Source organism: Athene noctua, chromosome 3 (genome assembly GCF_965140245.1).
Source record: "Athene noctua chromosome 3, bAthNoc1.hap1.1, whole genome shotgun sequence".
NCBI classification, from domain to species: domain Eukaryota; kingdom Metazoa; phylum Chordata; class Aves; order Strigiformes; family Strigidae; genus Athene; species Athene noctua.
Window position 1 is genome coordinate 50,043,022 of NC_134039.1, and position 21,290 is coordinate 50,064,311.

General features: G+C 38.3%; 1 protein-coding gene across 5 annotated transcripts in view; it reads left to right on the top strand.

Annotated features, from left to right (window-relative positions):
• The window catches only part of GNS (glucosamine (N-acetyl)-6-sulfatase), a 28,499-nt gene that overhangs the window by 6,598 nt on the left and 611 nt on the right, over positions 1–21,290 (top strand). For 2 of the 5 annotated variants that reach the window (XM_074902947.1, XM_074902950.1), the window contains 8 exons: positions 3,596–3,678; positions 5,089–5,207; positions 5,819–5,922; positions 6,305–6,406; positions 7,624–7,731; positions 8,427–8,537; positions 10,208–10,368; positions 11,220–14,886. In XM_074902947.1, coding sequence (XP_074759048.1) covers positions 3,596–3,678; positions 5,089–5,207; positions 5,819–5,922; positions 6,305–6,406; positions 7,624–7,731; positions 8,427–8,537; positions 10,208–10,368; positions 11,220–11,295 — 864 coding nt within the window. In that variant the 3' untranslated portion in view covers positions 11,296–14,886. Of the gene's footprint in view, positions 1–3,595; positions 3,679–5,088; positions 5,208–5,818; positions 5,923–6,304; positions 6,407–7,623; positions 7,732–8,426; positions 8,538–10,207; positions 10,369–11,219; positions 14,887–14,925; positions 21,281–21,290 lie in introns of those variants that run through there. The other 3 variants (XR_012633415.1, XR_012633416.1, XM_074902949.1) reach the window with 3 other exon arrangements.

The following is a 21,290-nucleotide window of genomic DNA, read 5'->3' on the forward strand; positions in this document are numbered from 1 at the left end:
GGTGGCTCTACTAGTTTGTGAGAGCTGCTCTGCAATGACCCTGACCTGCATGTTAAGTTTAAACAGTGAGAAGAATACGGTTATACCGTGACTATTGGCTGTTTGGTTATGTTAATCAGCCTTTCAGAGTAAGATATGTTTATTGTGACTGAGTTATTTGCATACCAATATTTTGTAAATAAAAATGTAGTGGCACAAATAAGGCAGTTACAATGGAATTATGATTGAAAAATGGAAAGAAGTTAATTCCTTGTCCAATTTCCAGCCTGTTCTGAAGCTCTTAAAATGTTCTTCCATTGCACTCAGAAGGTTCAGGAGAACACACAAGTAGTGTGCTACACAAAGGCTGAGGTGAAGAATGATGAGAGCCCTGTTTTGCTACACACATCTGCTCATGTGGATGGGTGGTCCCTTACCTGAGCTTGTGGCAAAGCTGCCCCTAGGTGACAAGTGTTACCAGGCTAACCAGAGGACTTTGTGAAATCATTAATCACATGGGCCCAGAATCACTAAGGACTTTGAGAACTTGCCTCTCATTTGTTGAAATAACTTGTAACCAGAATTGCTGAACCTAATGTTACAAACTCACAGACATCCTTGTGACAGGGCAGTGCCTTACACTGCCAGTAAACCTGGCCAAATATGGTCTAGCTCAGACTAATCCACTGCAATTTACTCTGCCAGTAAGTGAAAGTCGCAAACAGTTAGTCTGGTAAGATACTTAACTTACAGAAGTTTTGTATTTTTGATTCAATTAGTTTGAAGTAGAAAACTCACTACTGTTCAGTGTTCGACTGATTCACCTCAAGATTTTCTCCTAATCTTAATAGTAAGAGATAACATTGCCTAAATGCCAATCTGGAGCCCAGTTGATACTTCTTCTAAGGTTGCTGTGACTCATGTAGTACAGGGTGAGACTTGTTTTTAGCTGAGGATTGTAGCTTGCAAAATGACTATGTGCTTATCAGTGTGATATAAAGACATGAATGAAAGGGGAGGAAAGGACTTCTGGCAGTAACAAATACTTTAGCCCAACTTGTTAAGTTTTGAACTAGGGAGTGGGAATCAGATTGGTTTGTTGTTTTTTTTCCTCCATAAAACGATCCCTAACTTTGTCTTAGGCTCTATTACTGTAATAAATGAATGTTTTTGAAATAGCCCAAAATAACTTGACCATCAAAGTAAGCAGCTAGCCAAAAAATACAGTGTGGGAGTTGCCTTGTGTGGAGCAAAAGCTCTGCATATGCCTATATAACACAAAGCAAGATGACAGACTTAACGTTTGGTAGTTAATGTCTGTGGATACAGCAGTTTTACTAGATTTCACAATAGGAACAGACTAGCATTACCCTTCCTTCTAGACACAATAGCTGCAATTATTAACAGTGTGCCTTTCTGTAATTGGCAGTGTTGTGGTCTTGAAGCCTAACTCTTCTTTGAGCTTCACTGTTTTCTAGGGCAAGCACAATTCCTGCAATAGTAATAAACATGTACATAGGCTTAGACCCTCAAGTCATTGATGTAATGCTTGCTAGACAGTCTTGCATTGCACAGTCTTGATTCCTAAATTAATGTTGCCTAGCTTCCTTATACAGTATGTGGGCAAGTGGTACTAAAAGATGCCATCCAGGCAGAATCTCTGCATGAAAAATAGGAATTAGACTGTTGTTAGACTGGCTAGTGAGGTGCACTTTAAGTTCTGCTTGGGATCCTCAGCTATGAACTATATCAAATGATGGGTAGCTGTCTGGTTTCCCAAGCAGGACTATTGATAGCCCAGATGAGGGGTTGATCTAAGCTGTTCTGAGAGACATGTTGGGTATTTCTCTTGCATGCATTGTTCTTCCTGCAAAATCAGAGCATGGCTGTGTTCAGATTCTGCTGGCAAGATATGGTATCTGTCTCAAGATCTCCTAAAATTTCTTTGGGAATGGGACATAGGGAGACAGCAGGATTGGTGGACAACTTTGTAACTGGTGAAAGAGACCTGACATGGAAGAAGATTTGAGGACTCTGAGTCAGTGTGAAGTTTACTGAAATGCACAAAGGTGTTTAGGTGCTGTGTGAAGTTTTTAAAACTTCAGAGAAAGGTAGGAAGAACAAAACACTCCAGAAAATAGGAGGTTTCTACTGCACTAGGTGACTTATCCACCCGAGTTACCCAGCACGGTTGTGCCTTGTGGAGGGCCTCTTCTAAGCTCACCTCTTGTGAAAGGTGGCTGGTGCACCGGTGACGTTGCCAGCTCTGTTCTCTGAAGAACTTCTGGTGAGCTAGGAATGGGGCTTGTGATGTCTTTCCTTACTTTTTCCTCTCTCAACCAACACACGTCCTAGATGTTTGGTCTTGATTATGCTGTGTTTTCTTACTGAGATAGATTTAGCATCTCTCCAGAGAATTGTTTTATAACTACTGTAAAAGAGATCTCAGTATAGCTTAAATAAAATAAACTGGACATGGTATTAAGTCTCCATACCAAAAATCTTTCCTTCAGTCGGCAAGAACAGAAAACAGGGGAACTGAATAATTGCAGGAGATAATGACTCACTTTGTAAGTCCCTAAAGCCTAAGCCAGTTCAGAGTCATCCGCTTGTGACAGGAGGGCAATGGTGTAACAAAGAGGCTCTATGGAGAGGAGTGACCAACTAAATACAGGCTCAAGCTGCAGGGAATGAGTGGGTCATCTCTGACCTACTAAATGAGAAAGTGTGAAGCTGCATTGACATGGCTTTCTCCTTTATTCTGCTCCTCACTAATACTAACCCTCAGGGCGTTCACAACAGACCTTCCCATGTATTTGTACAGCAGCTGACCCAGTTCAGACTGGTGCTTCAGGATGTGGGAGTATCACTTTTTGTATGAGTTAGATCATCTCCGTTACTTTGGGGAGATGGGTGAGGGTAGAAAGGAAGGGGTTGTTTCTGGAAGTTGGGGATGCAACTAGAAGAATCAATAACATTGCAGCTAAAGAAAAGCTTTTGTACTAGAGTCAAAAAGTCCAAATAAAATGGTAACGTTTCTGCTCCCGTCAGTAGTCTCCAGCCCTGAATGCATAGGCTGCCAAGAATCTGGTAGTGGCACCATTACAGATCTTTGTTCTTACCTGTTTGTGAATTAGGTAGTCCTAATTGCCTTTCATGCAGGAGTTTGTCCACACCTCTGTTAGGATGCTCACCAATCTTAGTCCCAAAAGAACCTCACTTTGACAACCACATTCAGTCTTAGTGCTTCTCCATCCTTCAGATTTTTTTCACCAGATCTGTCTCAGGCTGTCAGACAGACTATCTCTGGGAAAGCCTTCCCTGGTCCTTCCACAAGTTTCTGTCCTGAACTGATTTGAGAAGATCCATAGCTATTTTCTTCTCACCAAGCGCTGAGCATGATGGAGCTGTAATATATTCTACTCTTGCAACTTAGATTTTACATGAACCAAGAGGGAAGATTGGAGTCAGGTCAGCTTGATGGCATTGCGTGGCTATTACACAGAAATCGTGTGTATGTTTTATCCTAAACAACATTTATGTTGTGATTGGTCTAAGAATGGTTTAAAAGCTGATGCTTCTCTCCCACAGTATTCTTTTTGTCTTTTTTCTTTAGAACAAGCACTGGTTAATTCGACAAGCAAAGACTCCAATGACTAACTCTTCGGTACAGTTTCTTGATGATGCTTATAGAAAGCGGTAAGAATGTTTTTGTTGCTTAAGATTTCTACTCAGAACTTCTTTTGGTTTTTAAAAAAAGAAAAGGTATTTTTTTAAAAGGGTTGTAATGAGTCTGACAGTAGATGTCAAATTACCTGTAATAGTTCTCTGGCATCTATTTCAGTAGACCTGACTTTGTTTACTGTTTGCAAAGAAATTTGTCATTGACTTCAGAAATATTTTGTTCCCTAATGCTGCCATCATTTATCATAAAAAAACAACCAATCACGCTTGGTGTCTCTACTGCTGCTCTTTCAGTGCACAACAGGTCATCATTAAAAGTGGCCTTACCTTCTACTTCACTTGAATTCCAGTTTCATATTAAATGGTGTATATCAAATGTGACTGATTTATCTGTCAGCTCATCTGATTTATTAACCTTGACTCTCAGTCTGTGGCCTTTTTACAAGGGAATACCTGACTGGCCAAGGTGGGTGCTTGATTCCTTTTTATAAAAGGGGGTGTGGGGAGTAATGTGAAGATACAGCTTGTTCCCTCTCTTGAACATAAAGGAAGCTTATTTTTTTACACTGCAGGTGTATTTTCTTTAAAAGCTCTGAAACAAACATTAGCTTAACCTTAAGTGTTAAACTCAATTTTGAGTTATCAGGCATTAGGTTGTCACTCTGGAGACAGAAAACCAAGGTTTTTCCAGGCTCTTGCTTTATAAAACATGAAGATAAAATTCTGCAACAAAATCTTAAGCCTGAAGACAGCAGGATCCAAGAATTGAATAATTAGTTAATTCAGCATAATACTAGTCTGTGGAGGCTTGTTACAGACATCAGAAGCAGTCACTTATCATAGAGTCATAGAATGGTTTGGGTTGGAAGGGACCTTGAAGATCAGCTTCTCTCAATGGTAAACCCCATGACAAAGGAAAGAAGAACTTGTAGCTGTTCAAGGCTTTAGATATGCTGGAATAATGGTGGAATATGCTGGTGTAGTTTTCAAGCAGAAGCGATCCCATATAGACAAATTCATGGCAGTCTTGTTTTTTTAATAATAAAAAACTACATATAAAGAACTAATAACAAGTGACTAACAAGTGACCTTGCAGGAGATAACTTTGACTCTGCCACCGGCTTGCTTCAAAGTTGGTCTTGACTGTCTCTAGATAAGAAGTAATCAGTACTTTGATGTCTTTCTCAGACACTACAGAATGAAATCAACAAGAAATTAAGACAAACAGTCCATTTCTATCTTAAATTGCAGTCTCAGAAAGTACAGTGTAGTAATCTATGGAGTTTGTTTTCAGAATTTGAAAGCAAAATAATCTGCTCAGTGTATACACTGTTGACTTGAAGCAGAATACAAATGCCCTACCTCCAGTCAGAATTATTCTAAATTTTTCATACTCTTAATAGGAGTTACTTTATTTCTGTATAGGTGGCAAACTCTGCTGTCAGTAGATGACCTGATAGAGAAGTTAGTGAAGAAACTGGAACTGAATGGAGAATTGGACAACACGTACATCTTTTACACATCAGACAATGGCTTCCACACTGGTAAAACTCACTGCTTACTGAACGTTTATAGAAGATTCAGGAATTGTATAACACTTCACCCTCGTGACCATTCCAGAAAATGGGAGAAGCAGCTGTGGAAAGCTGTAGACATGAGAAGTACTGATTTGAGTTGCAGAACAGTCTGGAGTTGCAATGTGGGGGTGTTCGGGCATTTTATTGTTTGGTTGTTTTTCTGTTTGCTGGTGGTTTTTAGCATTAATCTCTTCCACTGTATCCTGGTATACATCAATTCAGGACAGAAATGGAGGAAGGGTCTCTTGTGTCCTGTAGGAAGAGTTGCCGTGAAAGAGTTAACCAGTAAAAATCTGTTAAAGACCTGTCTGCGTCATATTACTGCATTTATGACGTATAAATATAAATACATATTTATGCATTTACAACTACTGCAGTTGTGCATCTAAGCTGTTAAACTGTAAGGTACAGCTTATACTTTGAAGTTGTCTGTTGCTATCCTCCACTTTGTTAATGTAGTTCAGGTTGAGAACCTCTTCTGACTTCCTAAAAAATGGGCTGCTGGAAATCATGTAACACAAGACTCTTAAAATGTAAAACAAGACGCCATTTAACGCTTTCCATTTTCTGTTGTATAGGCCAGTTTTCTTTGCCAATAGACAAACGTCAGCTGTATGAATTTGATATCAAAGTTCCATTGCTAGTTCGAGGACCAGGGATAAAACCAAATCAGACAAACAAGGTAAGAAAGAAGTGGAATCAGAGTATGGATTTACTTTTAACATCGCTTCACAGTTACCAACTTTAGGTAATAATTTATCCCCCTGCATATACATGTATCAATGAAACAAAATACACGGAGTGGTAGGAATTGCGAAGACATTCTAAAAAGCTGTGTTCTTTTGCTTGAATCAAATTTAAGTAATTTCAGGCTACAAAAGCAAACAAAGTGTGAAGCTCACTTTCCAAAGACACTACTATTGCTTTTGGATGTCACAAGATCCATTAGCCTGTAAAGGTGAAATTAGGTGGTGTTTAGGTGTACCTAAAATTAAAATACAGAAGTCTCATTATTACATCTGTAAGCTTCTGGTCTTCTGAAATAAGTTTTTCTCACCTTGCAGATGCTTGTTGCAAATATTGATTTGGGTCCTACTATTCTGGATATCGCAGGGTATGACTTGAATAAAACCCAGATGGATGGGATGTCACTATTGCCGCTGTTGGTAAGTAGATGGACAGGGATAGTAACCGGTAATTCTTGCAGGGGTTATTCTTCAAAGTGAATACTACTTCCTTTGATAGACTAGGTTGACTCACATCCCACATTCTTCCCTTGATGTCACTTTCATGTCGGATGTTCATAGCTTAATAAAAAATCAGGTATCTATCTTGTTTAAATGCAGATGTATTTTCATAAGCCCCATAACTTTGTGCCCTTTTTAAAATAGAAAGTTGTGCCGTCCTTTGGCTAATCCTGCCATTTGTAATAATTCCTGTTTTGAAGGCTGTATGTTGTTTTCACCTTGCATCCTCCCTCCCCTTTTCCTTAGGATTTCTCAGCATAGACATAGGAGAAAAGCAGACTGTTCTTACTCAAATCTTTGATTTGCCTCAGTTTTCAGTAGATTTGGTGTTTCCCCCCTCTGGAAACTCTGGTAAACTGGAAAAATGGATGTGGTTTTATGAAGTATACCTGACCTTTCCAATAAGTGAGCAGAAGCCTATTTGAATAAAGCTGCTTGCAGCTGATACTTTTAGTTTTAATTAAATTTAGTTTATAACTTGAAGGCAGCTTACTTGGAAATGTAGGAGATCATCCAGATTTAAAACAGTGCTTTGCTGTTAAAACCTTGTATCCAAACCTTAAGCTGTTCTTGAGATGAAAGCAAGTAAAAGGCGTCTAATTTAAACTGATGGAATCAAACTCTGGAGCTCACTGTTTTGCTGTATATTCCTGTGATGGTGCTGTATACTAATTTTAAAATTCCCTCTCCCCATGTCTTTTACGATGCAGCTGAAAACTTAGTTGCTTCTTAAAGCTGTTTATCTTTTCTTATGCCAAGGGTATCTTTTTCCATCTTTTGCGGTAGTCTGATACGAAGAGAAACAGCCTTATCACAGGGATATTGTCTGTAATATATTAGTATCTGGCCATGTGGCTCCTATTTAGTGTGACTGCATGATTTTTTATAAATTGAAGATAGTACTTAGTACACCTTCTTGTGAGGTTTTAATATTTTTGGAGTTAGATCCTTGTCTTCCAGTTATATGAGACATTCTAACCTAAGGCTAAATATTATTTTAAGACTGACTCCAACAAGGGGCCACGACTCAAACTGCCTTGTAGGCAGTGGGCAGTGTTAGGGTTATACCAGGCACAGAGAATTTCTTCTCTTTCATAGTGCGGTGGGTACTAAGTCATGTTAACCTCTTGTCCTAGAGAGGAGACAAAAATGTGACCTGGAGATCAGACTTCTTGGTGGAGTACCAAGGAGAAGGATACAACGGCAGTGATCCTACCTGTCCTGGCCTAGGACCTGGAGTCACAGTAAGCAAGACAAGATCTGCTACTATTAGAAAATAGCTGCTGAATTAAACCTCTTTTCTGTATGGACTAACTTGGTTCTGTAAATGAGCTCCCATTGTCTTGGTAAGTAGGAGCTAGCTCTGTAAGTCCTGTGCAGCATTTAAGAATTGGAGGGAGACATCTGGCCATACAGAACCGATGTGTCCATATGTCTGTACAGAACATGTCACCCTTTCAGTGGGAACCTATAGAGCCTCAGGGCTGGAGAAACATGCAGGAAGGTGTGGGCTTGGCATAGCTGGTGGTAACCACATCGTGTTCTTTCAGTGATCTCATCACACAGTTCTTATCTGTGACTATTATTTGAGCCACTAGCTACTTCTGAATCAAAGGAGGTTTGCTTTAAGTAAAGCATCCCATTGGTGTTGTCTTTAGTAGTGTGTGTTGTGCTGTTCTGTTCAGTGTATCTACCTTAGCTTCCCAGAAAAAGTCCACTTAATCATGGTGAGTTTAATAACAACTTCCTCAAATTTAGAAGAGCTGAATTTATGCTTAAAATCCCTGGTGGAGACTTGCATGTGTTAGACTAAAGTCCTGGTATTCATCAGTTAACTGCAGTTGGATTGAGCTGGTTTAGGCTCTAGGAAAAGGATTGCTAGTTCATCTGTTCATTTTTTTTCCTCCTCTGAAGTTTTTGTTCACTGCTCACTTCACAGCACTGCTTCCCAGACTGTGTCTGTGAAGATTCCTATAACAACACATATGCTTGTGTAAGGACACTGTCAACTTCCTGGGATCTGCAGTACTGTGAATTTGATGACCGGGAGGTAAGTCTCTGTCTGGCTAGCAGATGTCAGCTGTGCGAGTGACTGTATGCACTCTTATCGCCTCTCAATGTTTCCTTAAAGTACTCTGAAAAGCAGATTGCTTGCAGGATAAACAATGAAGTTATTTATCTACTTGTGAGAATGTTTTACCAAAACTCTGGTGGGGTTCTGGGACAGAGGAAAAAAGGGTTGGGAGTGGAGTGGGGAAGGGACAACAGTCTAAACTATGATTATCATTTTCTGGTATCACCTAAGAGCCTTATGGGGAGCTGCGCTGGGGCTATCGCTCACTTGTTTGCCTGGCAAAGCAAGTATTTAAGTTACAACTGTGAGAAAGGTCTCTAACCTTATCGTAAATTGTTTGAGTGTAAAGGACATAATGTCTCCCCTTCAGAAACTTCAGATCTCACTAGTGGAGCACCCACTGAAGCACAAAACTTTGTGTGTTACAGAGCTGACAGTTCCTTGTGCCCATTTGCACACAGCTTCTCCAGAGAGCATGTTGGGCTTGAGGCAGTGGGCTCACAAAGCTAATAAACTGCATTGGCAGCAGATGTGCAATAAATGCATAAACAGCAGGTATCCCCAGGTACCATGCCACCACACAAAACATTTTCTGGTAGTCTATGATGAACAACTTAAACCAGGGGAGCAAATCCCACAAGATGGTTTTTGCAGTAAGATAGCAAGAGAGACTGTATAGGAGACCAACATGCTGTTTAGCAAACCTTGCCCTTCATTTTTCTACTTCTGACAATTTATGATGAAGTTAAATAAGTGTTGCAGCTTTCTTTGTAAAAAGTTGATCTGACACTTCCTGTCACTTATATTTCAAGTAAGAAGGTATGACTGTGGCATTTTTGGGTCACTCAGCTTGTCTAGGTCAGCTAAATTAAGACTAACAGTATTGGGAAGATGCAGCAATGTGGATTTTAAAACCCTGCAGAGAACCTTACAAGAAAGCTTGCAACCAAGGTCTGCTCAGATGCATCTTTATCTGTTAGACACAACCCAGTAAGTTTTAATCAACATCATCTGCAATCAGGCCTTTTACTCTAGTGCAGACAAAACCTCAGCTGAATTCTCGAGATACATTTGACTAGTGTTTGTCCCACAGAAGGGTTTAGAGATTTAATGTACCAAAAAACAAATCTGCCCTAAAATTCTCCAAACCTTTTCAAAGCAGCGTGCACAAAAAAAGCTTCCTTGTATTCAGTGTATTTTGTACATGTAGTGAAGACACCTGTCTGAGTGACATCTGGAAGTACTTGATGAGCCTGTTATGGTCATGAAATCGTGTATTTTAAGATCTATTAAGGAGAAGACAGCTAGCTTAGCCATGGCCTCTTGCTATGGTCTTACAGTCATAAGACTGGTTCCACCTGCGTGTTACAAAACAAATCTGCAGCATAGCAGGTGAGTATTTCAGGTGGAAGTAAAAACTTTTCCAACAATACTGTACTGTCATGAAACTTTAGCTTTACCTACACTGTCCTGCCTCTAATCACTTAGCTGCCTGGCTAAATAGAGCTTATGTGTGGGGATGCTGCAGTGTAGTTGAAAATAACATTTGAGACTATATGCTGCCATAAAATGTTCTTCCCAAATAATATGATTAAATATTAATTAGCATTTAGAACTTAATACAGTGCAGGAACTTTCTTCTGCAGGTGTTTGTGGAAGTGTATAACTTGACTGCAGATCCACACCAGATCAATAACATTGCTAAAACAATTGATCAAGAAATTTTAGAAAAGATGAACTATCGATTAATGATGCTGCAGTCCTGTTCAGGAGCAACCTGCCGTACACCAGGTGTCTTCGATCCCGGGTAAACACTGATTCAATGAATTATTCTAATATTTAAAAATATAACTATGTATTTTAAAATTAAGCTTTCAGAGGGTATTTATGATGGAATATCATATTACTGGCATACATACTGTTGTTTAATAGAGATGCTTTCTTGATACTTCTATTTTTTTTAAATGTTTAATCTCTATTTTTATTTAACCTACCAAATATACCTTGATGGTATTAATACTACTACTTCAGTCTTGTCAGCCACTGTTGACTTAGAAAAGCTGAAGATTACAGCTGTGCTGAGTACTCAGAGACAAGTGACCTCAGGTTTGCCTACAAACAAGGAAAAGCTCTGCTGGTTTCTGTAGGCAGGCATTTTTCAAATACTTGCTCTGATTGTTCCTGGAGACATTGTTAGCAAAGAACGTTTCCTGTGGGACCTAAGCTGTATGTATTAATCAGCTGTTTTAAGTAAATAGCACTTCTTACTTCAGAATTCAGTTTGTAATAATTTGGACTGAAGCTTTTTTAAGCACTAGCTAAAATGTCCTAGAGTTGTGCTACATTAGTCTGTAATTTGAGGCAGCAAAGCTTTCTGTTAGAATGCATCTCCTGAATGCTTAACGTTATACATGTCAATGTGCCATTGGTATGTTGTAGCTAGAGTTTATTTTTTTGGAGACTGTCAACTTCTTCATTGTGCATTGTTATAAATTAATCTGTTGTGATACGTAGAGAGATTGTCCCTACTGCATACTGCTAAGAAAGCAACTATTCCTGCAGCCTTGTGCCAGAGCTGTACTACAAGTAAGCTGTTTCTGGGAGTGTTGGTCACTGTGGGCTAACTGTAGCTCACGCAGACTCTGTTCCTTTCTGTAGGTACAGGTTTGACCCACGGCTCATGTTCAGCAATCACGGTGTTCGGGCTCGGAGGTTTTCTGGACAGTCCTTATAAGGCACTTAAGAGCCTCTTGCAGTCAGCTCCCACTGACCGGTTTCTCCAGTGGCTGCAGCAGGTCTGTCTCTGTAACTCGTTGATTGCAGCTGGAAGACTTTTAATGGGCTATTCAAACCCTGTTTGGAAGAAAACCCCTTGTCTTTAGCTGGTTGCCTTGTGCAATATGTATATTTTACAGCTGAACTCTGACTAAATCATTAGACACAGCTAATCTGTCTTGCTCAGATAGTTGATTACCACCTTTGTCTTTCAAGTACCTTTTCATATCACAGGCACAGAGGTGAACCTATGCCTATGAATCTAAACAGTTTATTTTGTTCTAAAAAACAATAAATGCATATTTGAGTTGGGTTAGATAGGCAGGTGCTATTGCACAGTAATGCTCACCCATATTCAGTCTCAGACCTTCTTAAAAGCTATGTTTAATTCTAGGTTTCCTGTATGCTGTTAACGACAATAGCAAACTAGCCCAAAATAGCATAGGAAGGCAGTAGTCAAAACTGTAGGATCTGACTAGCAAGTGTCTTGTGCAGAATTAAAATCTGTATGCTAAATATTCTCTTTCAGCAAGACCACTTCAAATGAGACCAATGAATTTTGTAGGACAGCTTTGGTAGCTTGCAAACAGGAATGTAATTTCAACCTCCTTCTAGTTTGAAATGCTGGAATGGGTTACTATGTACTACTGGAAAAACTCTTAGGGTTTAATATAGGCTTCCTAGGGAGTTAAAGAGTGTTGAGACTAACAAGTATTCAAATAAGTGTGCCTGTGTTTTGAGCTAACTCTTAAGTCTGTTTTAATTCATGAATGGAAGTAATACTTTAAAAAAAAAAACAAAAAAAAACCCAAAAAAAACCATGGAAAACCCCCCAACCAGGGCACCACAGTAGAGTTGATTTGTCTCTAACCTCCAAATGTCTTGAATTGTCCAACATCTTATGTTGATTAGACTCTTAAAGGTAAATTATTTTGAAAGCAAACTAGCTAACATAAGTCATTGCTCACTAGAAGTTAGGCTAAGAGGGCCATTTTAGGCAGTTTAAGTGCTTCATAGTGTGTTGCTTTTTGGTTGAGACATAACTACTTTGAACCTGCATAAGTGGCCTTCACACCAAAGGACAGCATGTCAGCTGTCTGATTGCAGTATGTTATCCCTTGGTTTCCCTTTGGAAGGGTCATATTGTCTTTCCAACCTGCTGATCAGGCTTTTCTGAAATGGAGCTATCACTTGCACCCAAACTTGAGTATCTTTCTAAATAGTGAAAAACACAGAAGCTTGCATTAGCATATAACTTCTGTAGAGATTTACTGGCAAAACACCTTCTAGAAACACTGAACTGTGTATCTTTTACAAGATAAGTTCATGTTGCTTGTGGGCAAATCAACTGTGTTATCAGGCAAGATAATCATTCCCTTGTCATACTGTGGCACAACTGTTTAGTTTTCAGTTAGTTATTTCAGATCTTTACCCAAATAGAGAGCATGATGATTTCACCTTGTCACCTAAAACCTTCTACTAAGTAATCATTAAGTAGGGGACAAAGTATAACATTTTCGAAACTGTGAAGGTGCATACCCCAGTGCACCAATCCACAAACTGGATATGAGCAATGCTACAATAAGATAAGTTGAACTTTCTTGGCTTTTGACTCTGTAGCACAGAAGCTGTCCTTCATGTAGCTTGGAGTTGTAAACTTCTGGTGGTCTACAGGTTAGATTTTATACAGCTTTTGTCTCAAATCTAACGCATTGTTTCCAATCTCTGGAGTGACCAAATATTTGGAGAAAAAAAAAAAAAATCACTTGAAAGATAACCTCTCAGCTGGAGCATCTGTATAAATGCAGAGGGTTTTGGATATTCAAACCACTTAGATGCTTTCAAATACTCAGGACTTTTTTTTTTTTTTCCTCCACTGCACAGTAGCTTTATCCTGTTCTTTGTTTCTCAAGCCTTAGTCTGCCCATCAATAACCTTCAGAGTCTGTTTCATCTTCAAAAACAAAACCAAAGTTGTTTTCATGCTCTCAGTGTTTTCTTGCACACTGAGCTAAACCTAAGGTTCATTTATATAGTGTTTTGCTCAGATAATTCTAGCAACTTAGACTTGTTCTTTGTTTATACTTTATTTTGGTAGCTGTGTGGAGGCTAGTGTGAAATACATGGCTGCACATTAAACTCAACAGTTCTATCAAATCTAGGTCATATGTCAAGTTTCTACTTAAGTTTCAGTGCAAGAAATGTGCATTATGTTGCTGCTTAATAGAAAGAAAACTTCAGGTGTGTAACTCCAACACTATCTTTTCTTAAAGTGATCTTAAGCCATAAGAAGGAAATCTCTTGATTTATTTACTTTTTGCCTAATAACTAATAAGAAAGTTGACAGAACTGGTACAGATTAGTCAGTATGTGTGACCAGATGTTTTACCCAAATTAACACTCCTGCTGCCTGCACACACCTCTAAAGTGTTTAGTAATTAGGCTCAATAACTCTCACACTCCATGTCAGAGAACCACCCTATACCTGATATCTATCATAGGTAGTAGATGTTGTATTAAATTGAAATTCAGAATGAAATTAGTCCTTACTTAACCAGAACAGTTGTTCAGGAAAATATCTGCTTCACTCTCACTTTTGATAAAGACTTAAGAACTGTTCAACAAAAGGTCGTAGTTGAAGGAAGAACAGGAACCACCAGTTGCCTGCCTTCCAGTGCTTTTAGAGGAGTTTGTTACTTGTCGGCTGTTTCCATGAAGCAGTTAATTCTGAGTATTTTTACAGCCTTAAATGAACAGTGTTAATTCTTTCCTTGATGATTAAAAAACCACTATGAAGGAACTTTAATTCTTACCCAGATCTACTTCCCAACTAAGTGATTTTTAAAAGTAAACGGTCTTCCTAGATATTCCATTTCATATGCTATTTGACCATGGCTGTATCAGTACCTTAACTGAAGGCATTCATGTTAAATGAAAGAGCCTTACCATGACAGATTTTTAAATGAAAGGGCCTTACTGGTACAGAGTTGGGTTTAGCTAAAATGTGATTATTTTTTTTAATTTATTTTAAAATCATTATTATCAAAAGCAGAGCTGTGAATTTTAATGATCTAATCTGATAAAGTAGATACTACTATACAGGGAGAAATACAGTTAATAACTTTATTACAATTCTAAACCAAAACCCATCCAGTACTGTCACTTGAGTTTAAGTGAATACCCCTAGGATGTGCTTACCCAGCTAGGCCCAGTAAATTGAGCTTCTTCATTTTGAGTAATAAATCTGTAACAGGAACACATACATGCAAACACACCCAAAGCAGGTATAATACCTTCTCAATCAAGTTACATTTAAGACCGATTCTACAAGTCATACAATATTTCACTGTAATAAGCCAGCTGTCATTTATTGTGATTCAAAATTAATTTTTTTGTATTACTCTCTCTGTACGTGAGCATACTTTGCTGTAGCATGCTGTGAGCACACTTCTGCTGTTTTGAACGTTTGTTTAGAAAAGTGCCCTTCCAGAGGACCCTGTTCACTGCTGCACTTTTGGGGAATGAAAAAATAAACTGCCTATCAAACTTCCTATCTTTGTCACTGAATTCCAGTTAAACCCTTTCTACAGGATCAAGCTGTGTCACACTTCTAAAGCCTGAATTCCTTATTTATAAGCCTGTTCTCTGCTTACTGCCCTGCTACCTAACAGTGGATGTTAGTGAACTTTTATATGGTCCCAGGGAACCTTATGTACAGCATCTAGCAAGTCAATATGTGACTACTTTGCACCAGAAGAAACACAGAGGTGAGAGAATGAATTCAAATGCAAGCTGTACTTGCTCATATTTCCTTGGAAACTGATGTAGTTGAATAGATGGGAAAATTTAATAAAAGAGACAATGGAGAAACTGCTGTTCAGAATGAAAAGCAGTATGTTCTGCCTCTGGGAAAGAGGAAGAGTAAAATCCTACATAAGGCTTTTTCTAACTTACCTCAACCCCTGTTACAGAGTTGAATTCCTTGAATGATACTGTGCAGCTGTTTAAAAATATATACATAACTATTTTCTGAACTACAGAGCAAGGTGATTTGGTACCTTTAACCTACTTAAGTCAGGCTTTCACAAGCTTCTAAAACAGGTATTTCTGCATTGTATTTTCATTTTTTGCTTAACCATGTGGTATTAGTTTCATTTCTCCCTCAGTGATGTAGCAGTCTTCCTTTAAGTAGAGAAAAATAGTTAATGGCCACTTGAAACAATGCTGCTATTGTTCTTTTGATGCTTCACCTTATGAAAACTATGAAGTTTATTGTAGCACCACAAGAAAAGGCAGCTCTGTATTACCTAGATACACCTTCCCATTGTGCTCAAAGACATCACTGATGGCCCAAGTGCTGCTACCATCACAGTCATGGAAGCTTGCCACAGTGTTAATTGTTGTTAATTTCTAAGAACAAACCCTGTTTGTGAAGAAAAATGCTGTAGAATAAGAGGAGTCACCTGTTTTTAGAAAAAGAAATACACAGTATTAACACTTCAGTCAAGGGGCAGGGGGGAAATTCCATGACTAGAAAGAAATGGCAATGCTAATATTGCCTTCCAGAGGTTGCTCTAGTCAGATTCAGCTGTCAGTCTTTTGGTAACATCCACTCAACTGTGTCTAAAGCTGGTGGTCCAGTAATTGCTCACTAAAGTACAGTCAGTGCCTGCTTGCTCAAGAAGGTGGGGAAGTTGTTGGAACTTAATCCAGCTACCAAAAGCCACCCGTTTTCTTAAAACAGGATGACAAGTGACGTGATGGAATACAACTGAATCACCCACTTCAGTGTTTTTCCTGTGCAAGTTCTAGGGAAGAGGCAGCATGGTGCCTAGAAAAAGTAGCATGGTTAATCATAACCGGCTCTGTGACTTGGCAAGAATGATTTTGCAGAATTTGTTTCCTATAGCAAAATCCTCCTGTTTTCTGCAAAGTGTTCTTCACCTGCCCTGACAACATCATGTTGCTACAAAAAAAGGGCTGAGAACTTGCAACTATGCGCTACTTTTGTCAATGCTGTGTTTTCTACTTTATAAATGGGTTCTCAGTATTACCACAACAGTAAAACTGCCTAAATGTTCCAGAAAAATCGAAGTTAGTATGTGTTTAGTGTGCTGGCTGGTAAAGTTGAAGCAGTCTCTTGTGTTTCCTAATGAAGAATAACAAGTTATTTGATACTTTAAAAAAAAAAAAAAAAGGCATTTTTGTGACACTGATAGTTAATACTAGACAGTGCCAAAGTTACCTTTGTAATAAATCTCTTCAGGAATGGATACAGTCCTAAAGCATCCAGAAAAGGAGAAAAGAAACTAGGAGAGCAAGTAGTAGATAATCCAACTCTGTATAAGCCTGTGTTTGATAACCTGATGTTGTCTGGGTACCTAGGCAAGTTGTCCCCCCAGATTATTTTTTTTTTCTGCATTAACTCCACTCACCCAATAGCTGTATAAAGGGAATTTTGTATATGAGTTATAGTGGCTCCTGCAAAATACAGCAAGCTTAATGGTGTGGAAGATTCATCATTTTGATTCATGCAGGGAATTTTTCAAAGCACGGAAAAGGACTCTGCAGGAAGCAGTAAATGCAAAGAGGGACTAAACTTGAATAATGATGATTGGTCAAAAACCTCATCTTTCTACCTGTAACAAACAGTACCCCACCTTCTGGTTCTATTCAAAAAATCTGTTCATAGAAAATGTGCCTGTTAAATGAACGCTAAAATTAAATTTGGCTTTAAGACTTCCATGAAATAAAAAATCTTTTAAAATCACTGATTCCCTTTAAAGTGGGAAAAATGGAGTGTTATGCTAATCATAATGATGCAGTGACACTTGTCCTCTGAGGTCTGTTGTAACTGTAATAATGGATTCATCAGGATAATTGTAATTGAGTCTGAGGGAATTAGCGCCCTATATATCAGCAAATCAGTACAAATACCATTTGGCAATACATACATAGCAACTGTTAATTCTAGGTAGGTATTAACTAAAACCTATGACTTGCAGTAGAAAAAAGTCATTTAGACTGTTTCTAATAACAACCCTGTTAACTGAACATCTTCAGTTAACATTTTTAGAAAAGGAAAAACAGAAAAGAACGTGAAAATCATGTCTACAAATTGATTAAACACATGTAATATAAACTAACATAATATTTTCAGTCTAGGAGGGGAATGATGTTTAACATCCCATATGATTCTAAATGTGCCAGTTTCTGCTATTAATGTGATTTCATCCCACTTGCCATATACAAGCACTGTTTTTCCTGTTACAGTGTCATAGGTTGAGAGATGACCAAGATGGTTTGTTTCAATTACCTTAATCAGTACATCTCATGAAAAACTAGCTATCAAAATACCTGGTTTCAATTAGAACAGAAATTATTCAGAAGTTGTATTAACATAAGTTAGATAAAACTAGATTTTACAGAATGGCAGATGGCATCTTTATAAAAACAATAAGCTGGTACCACTAAAGGAGCAAAGGATTCTGTTCATTTCCCAGGCTGATCACAGCTTTCTTACAAAAACAAGAGGAACATGGAGGTTACAAAGCCCAGAGTTCAAAATATGTTATTCTGCAGTTCCTGCTTTAGCAAAGTACTGAGGTCTCTCAGGCTTCTGTGAGCAATTAAAACTTCAAATCAAAGCAGAAAGCATTCACAAGTGTTTTGCTAAAGCAAGTAAACAGCTGACATTTTACTTCTGATATAAGTTTCTTCTGCTAGCAAAGCAGCTTTGAATTATATGCACATAAAAGCAGTTTCCTCTTTACATGGCTTATGTTTGTCATTTGTACTGGCAACCCCTTGTAAAGTCTGAAATACTAAATGGCAAACATGATGTACTGCTAAACAATAATTCTGATAGCTTTAAGAAATAGCAAGCAAAACATAAGAGACTTCAACTATTCTTTTTTTTTTTTTCCATTTAATAACTTGGATCTCAATTCCCACCCCTTAAATGAAATATATTTCCCTTCACGTGGTTTTTCTCCTTGCTTAATTTTATCCACAGTTCTGGTAGTAAAGATGACACTCATAAACCTTATGTCTGTGACCTCACTGAATTTCAGCTTTAAAGTTTATTCTAGATAAAGCTTTATTCAAAGGCTATGACTACACAGAAGATGCCTTCAAGTACACCAGCAATTTTCTGCCTTGCATGTACTGTTGTGTAAGAGCATGCTTGTAAACAGATACTAGAGAGAATCTAACATGCTGTAAAAATCCATGCTGTGTTGTATCACATGACAATTTCTTTGGGTACTCATACCCGGAGGTTGGGTGGTTGGTTTTTCTTTTCAGAAAAGCAGCTACAGCAGAGCACAGCCCATCCTCTGCCTTAGGGCTCCAACATGCAGCATTTGTAGCATGCCTGGCTAAAACACACAAACAATCAAAAAAAGCTTGTCTCTTCTGCAGCTTGGTACAGGGTGCTGCCAGCACAAAAATTAACACTTAAACTGCCTGAACAAATGGCTACAACGATTACCTCATCTCACCTCATATTTGTGATGTTGTCTTTCCCACTTGAGTCTGTAAAATAAGTCAAGTTTCTTTGCTATTTCTAATCCATTTCAGAATTTGAAATGCAGCCCATCTGCACATAGTTAATAAAAATAACTACTGATTAAAGTAAGTACAAAACTACATGTTCAAAGTTATTCAAATCCACACAAGATTAAGATTTCAGACATTGAAATTCCAAATCTCATAGTTAATGCTATCCTTTATTTGTCCCAAGCTGAAGTCCAAGCTCCAAATCACTTTCATTTGGAGGGAAATATGTTCATATTGCAGCTCAACATAACACACACCAAACCAAAAGTCTCTGACAAATAACATTGCTTTTGTTTTATTTTGTTTTTAAACAAATCTTAAAAATATAAAGCAAATGGGCTTTCAACAGTCCCTGTCCCCACACTCACTAGTACTCGTCTCAACTGATTAAAGTGCCTTAATCTTCCAATTTATATGTAAGCATGAGGACCAAACCCAAGATCAGTTAACTTCCCACTAACTGTAGCTTCACCTTTTTTGCTCGATAGCAGGAGGGTTTTCCCTCCTGTCCTTGGATTGACTTTGTACAGGCCTAAATAAGAGTCTACTGCAGTCATGTCACCATCTTGATCCATTCAGAATCCATGGGGCCGGCTGCATATTTGTTCATAGTCTGGAGTTCCTGAGATACAAATAGGAGGATGTTTAAAACCAGGAGATTGACAAAATGGAAATCCCAAAATGCAAAGGCTGAAAAGCACTAAACTGTCATCCTTGCATAAACCACGTCCCTAAAAGGTTCCTTAAACTGTCTCTAAAAGAAACTTGCAAAGGAAGTGGCAGTATAATACTGATCTAGTCATCTCCATTCCGTATTACTTAAGAAAAAATTTGCTCTCAGCCTTCAAAGAAATTCAGCTCTACTCTGTTTTCCCAGACAACTTCACAGATTACTGAAGAACTGGTAGGATTACTAAATCAGTAAACCAAAATCGGTTCCCTGTTGTTTATTTTATATCCCCAAGAAAATGATGGAGGAAAACTGCTTTTAGGAAAGATTTAACTAACTACTGCCCTTCAGCTCAGTTCCACAGGTCACACAAGAGTCCTGTAAGTAATTCTCAGGTAAAACTGCAAAAACAGATCTGCCACGTTTATTACTGTTATAGTGAGCAGTCTTCCTGAGCGCAGTGAAATTAATAAAGGTCGACATCCTTCAGTTTTGTGACCTAATGCCCTCTACTCTGAAACACGTATTTTCCCCCAGTACTCCAGTAATCAAGGGACAACATCCTTGACAGCTCACTAGAGCTGTAACACATCAGTAACACAAGCTGACTGACAGCTGCCAAAACGCTAACAGCTGAGTTCTGGTCTCACTCCAAATGTATCAATCATTTTGGTCACATTTTTGGTTTCTTAATGTCCACATAGTCAATTATTTACATAAGACTCAAAAAAGTTCAGTAATCTTTGAGAATTTTTTAAAATTCAGTTGAGACTAGCCCATAGCACAGGGACTTTGGGGATAGGGAAGGCACCTACACAACTGTCCCATGTTTAGGAGACCAGGCTAAAGCCAATCAACTCTTTTAATGGCTTGCCAGGCCTGCTTGATTCATCAAAAAGGAACAGGATAAAAATGTAAGTATATCAGTGCTTGTCTTCCTCATTTACAAGTAAGGAAAGAAAATGCAACCTTGCAGTCCACTTACTGGTGATGGTACCAGGACACACTATTCTGAGTCTCTGATTCCTTTGTAAGATTTGAACTGTTTCTAAAACACATTTTGATCTTGAGGCGGGAAAATAATTGGATAAATCGTGTCTTTAGCCTACCCTCAGAAAGCTTTGTATAGGACTTCTATAAAATGTTGTTCTTTATTTAAATGGCAATCCATGGCAAGTCAGTGCCAAGGGCTGGAGAAGTGTGACGTTATGCCTTAATCCTGCCTACGTTAGGAAAAACTACAGGACTGCAATAGGCATCTCCTTAAAATTTGCATAAAAGAATCAGCAAATGTTAAGAGTAGCTGAAACAGCACTTCAGTTTCTCATTCTGTGACATTTATATGAAGAAGTTTGTTGTCATTTTCACATGAAAACCGCTGCTCACCACATTCAGGCATATCCTGCCCCATTTGAGTAATGAAATGCAGCTAGTCACCACTGATCATACAGTTTTCATCCACAGTACCAGTGTAGATATTACCTTAAAATATATTAGAAAACTGTTTTATAAAGGGGACCAAGGCAAATAAAACTGACCATAAAAGGTGGCCATTCCTCATTATTGTGAGCCCTGCCTTCTTGCTCCTAATTTATATATTCTATGCACACACAAAGCCATGAAATAGGAAACAATACAGCTTACTTTATTTTTATAAAGCAGAAAGAGCAATAATAAATTGCAGACTATAAAAAATATTAATTGTTCATGTTTATTTTAAATAAA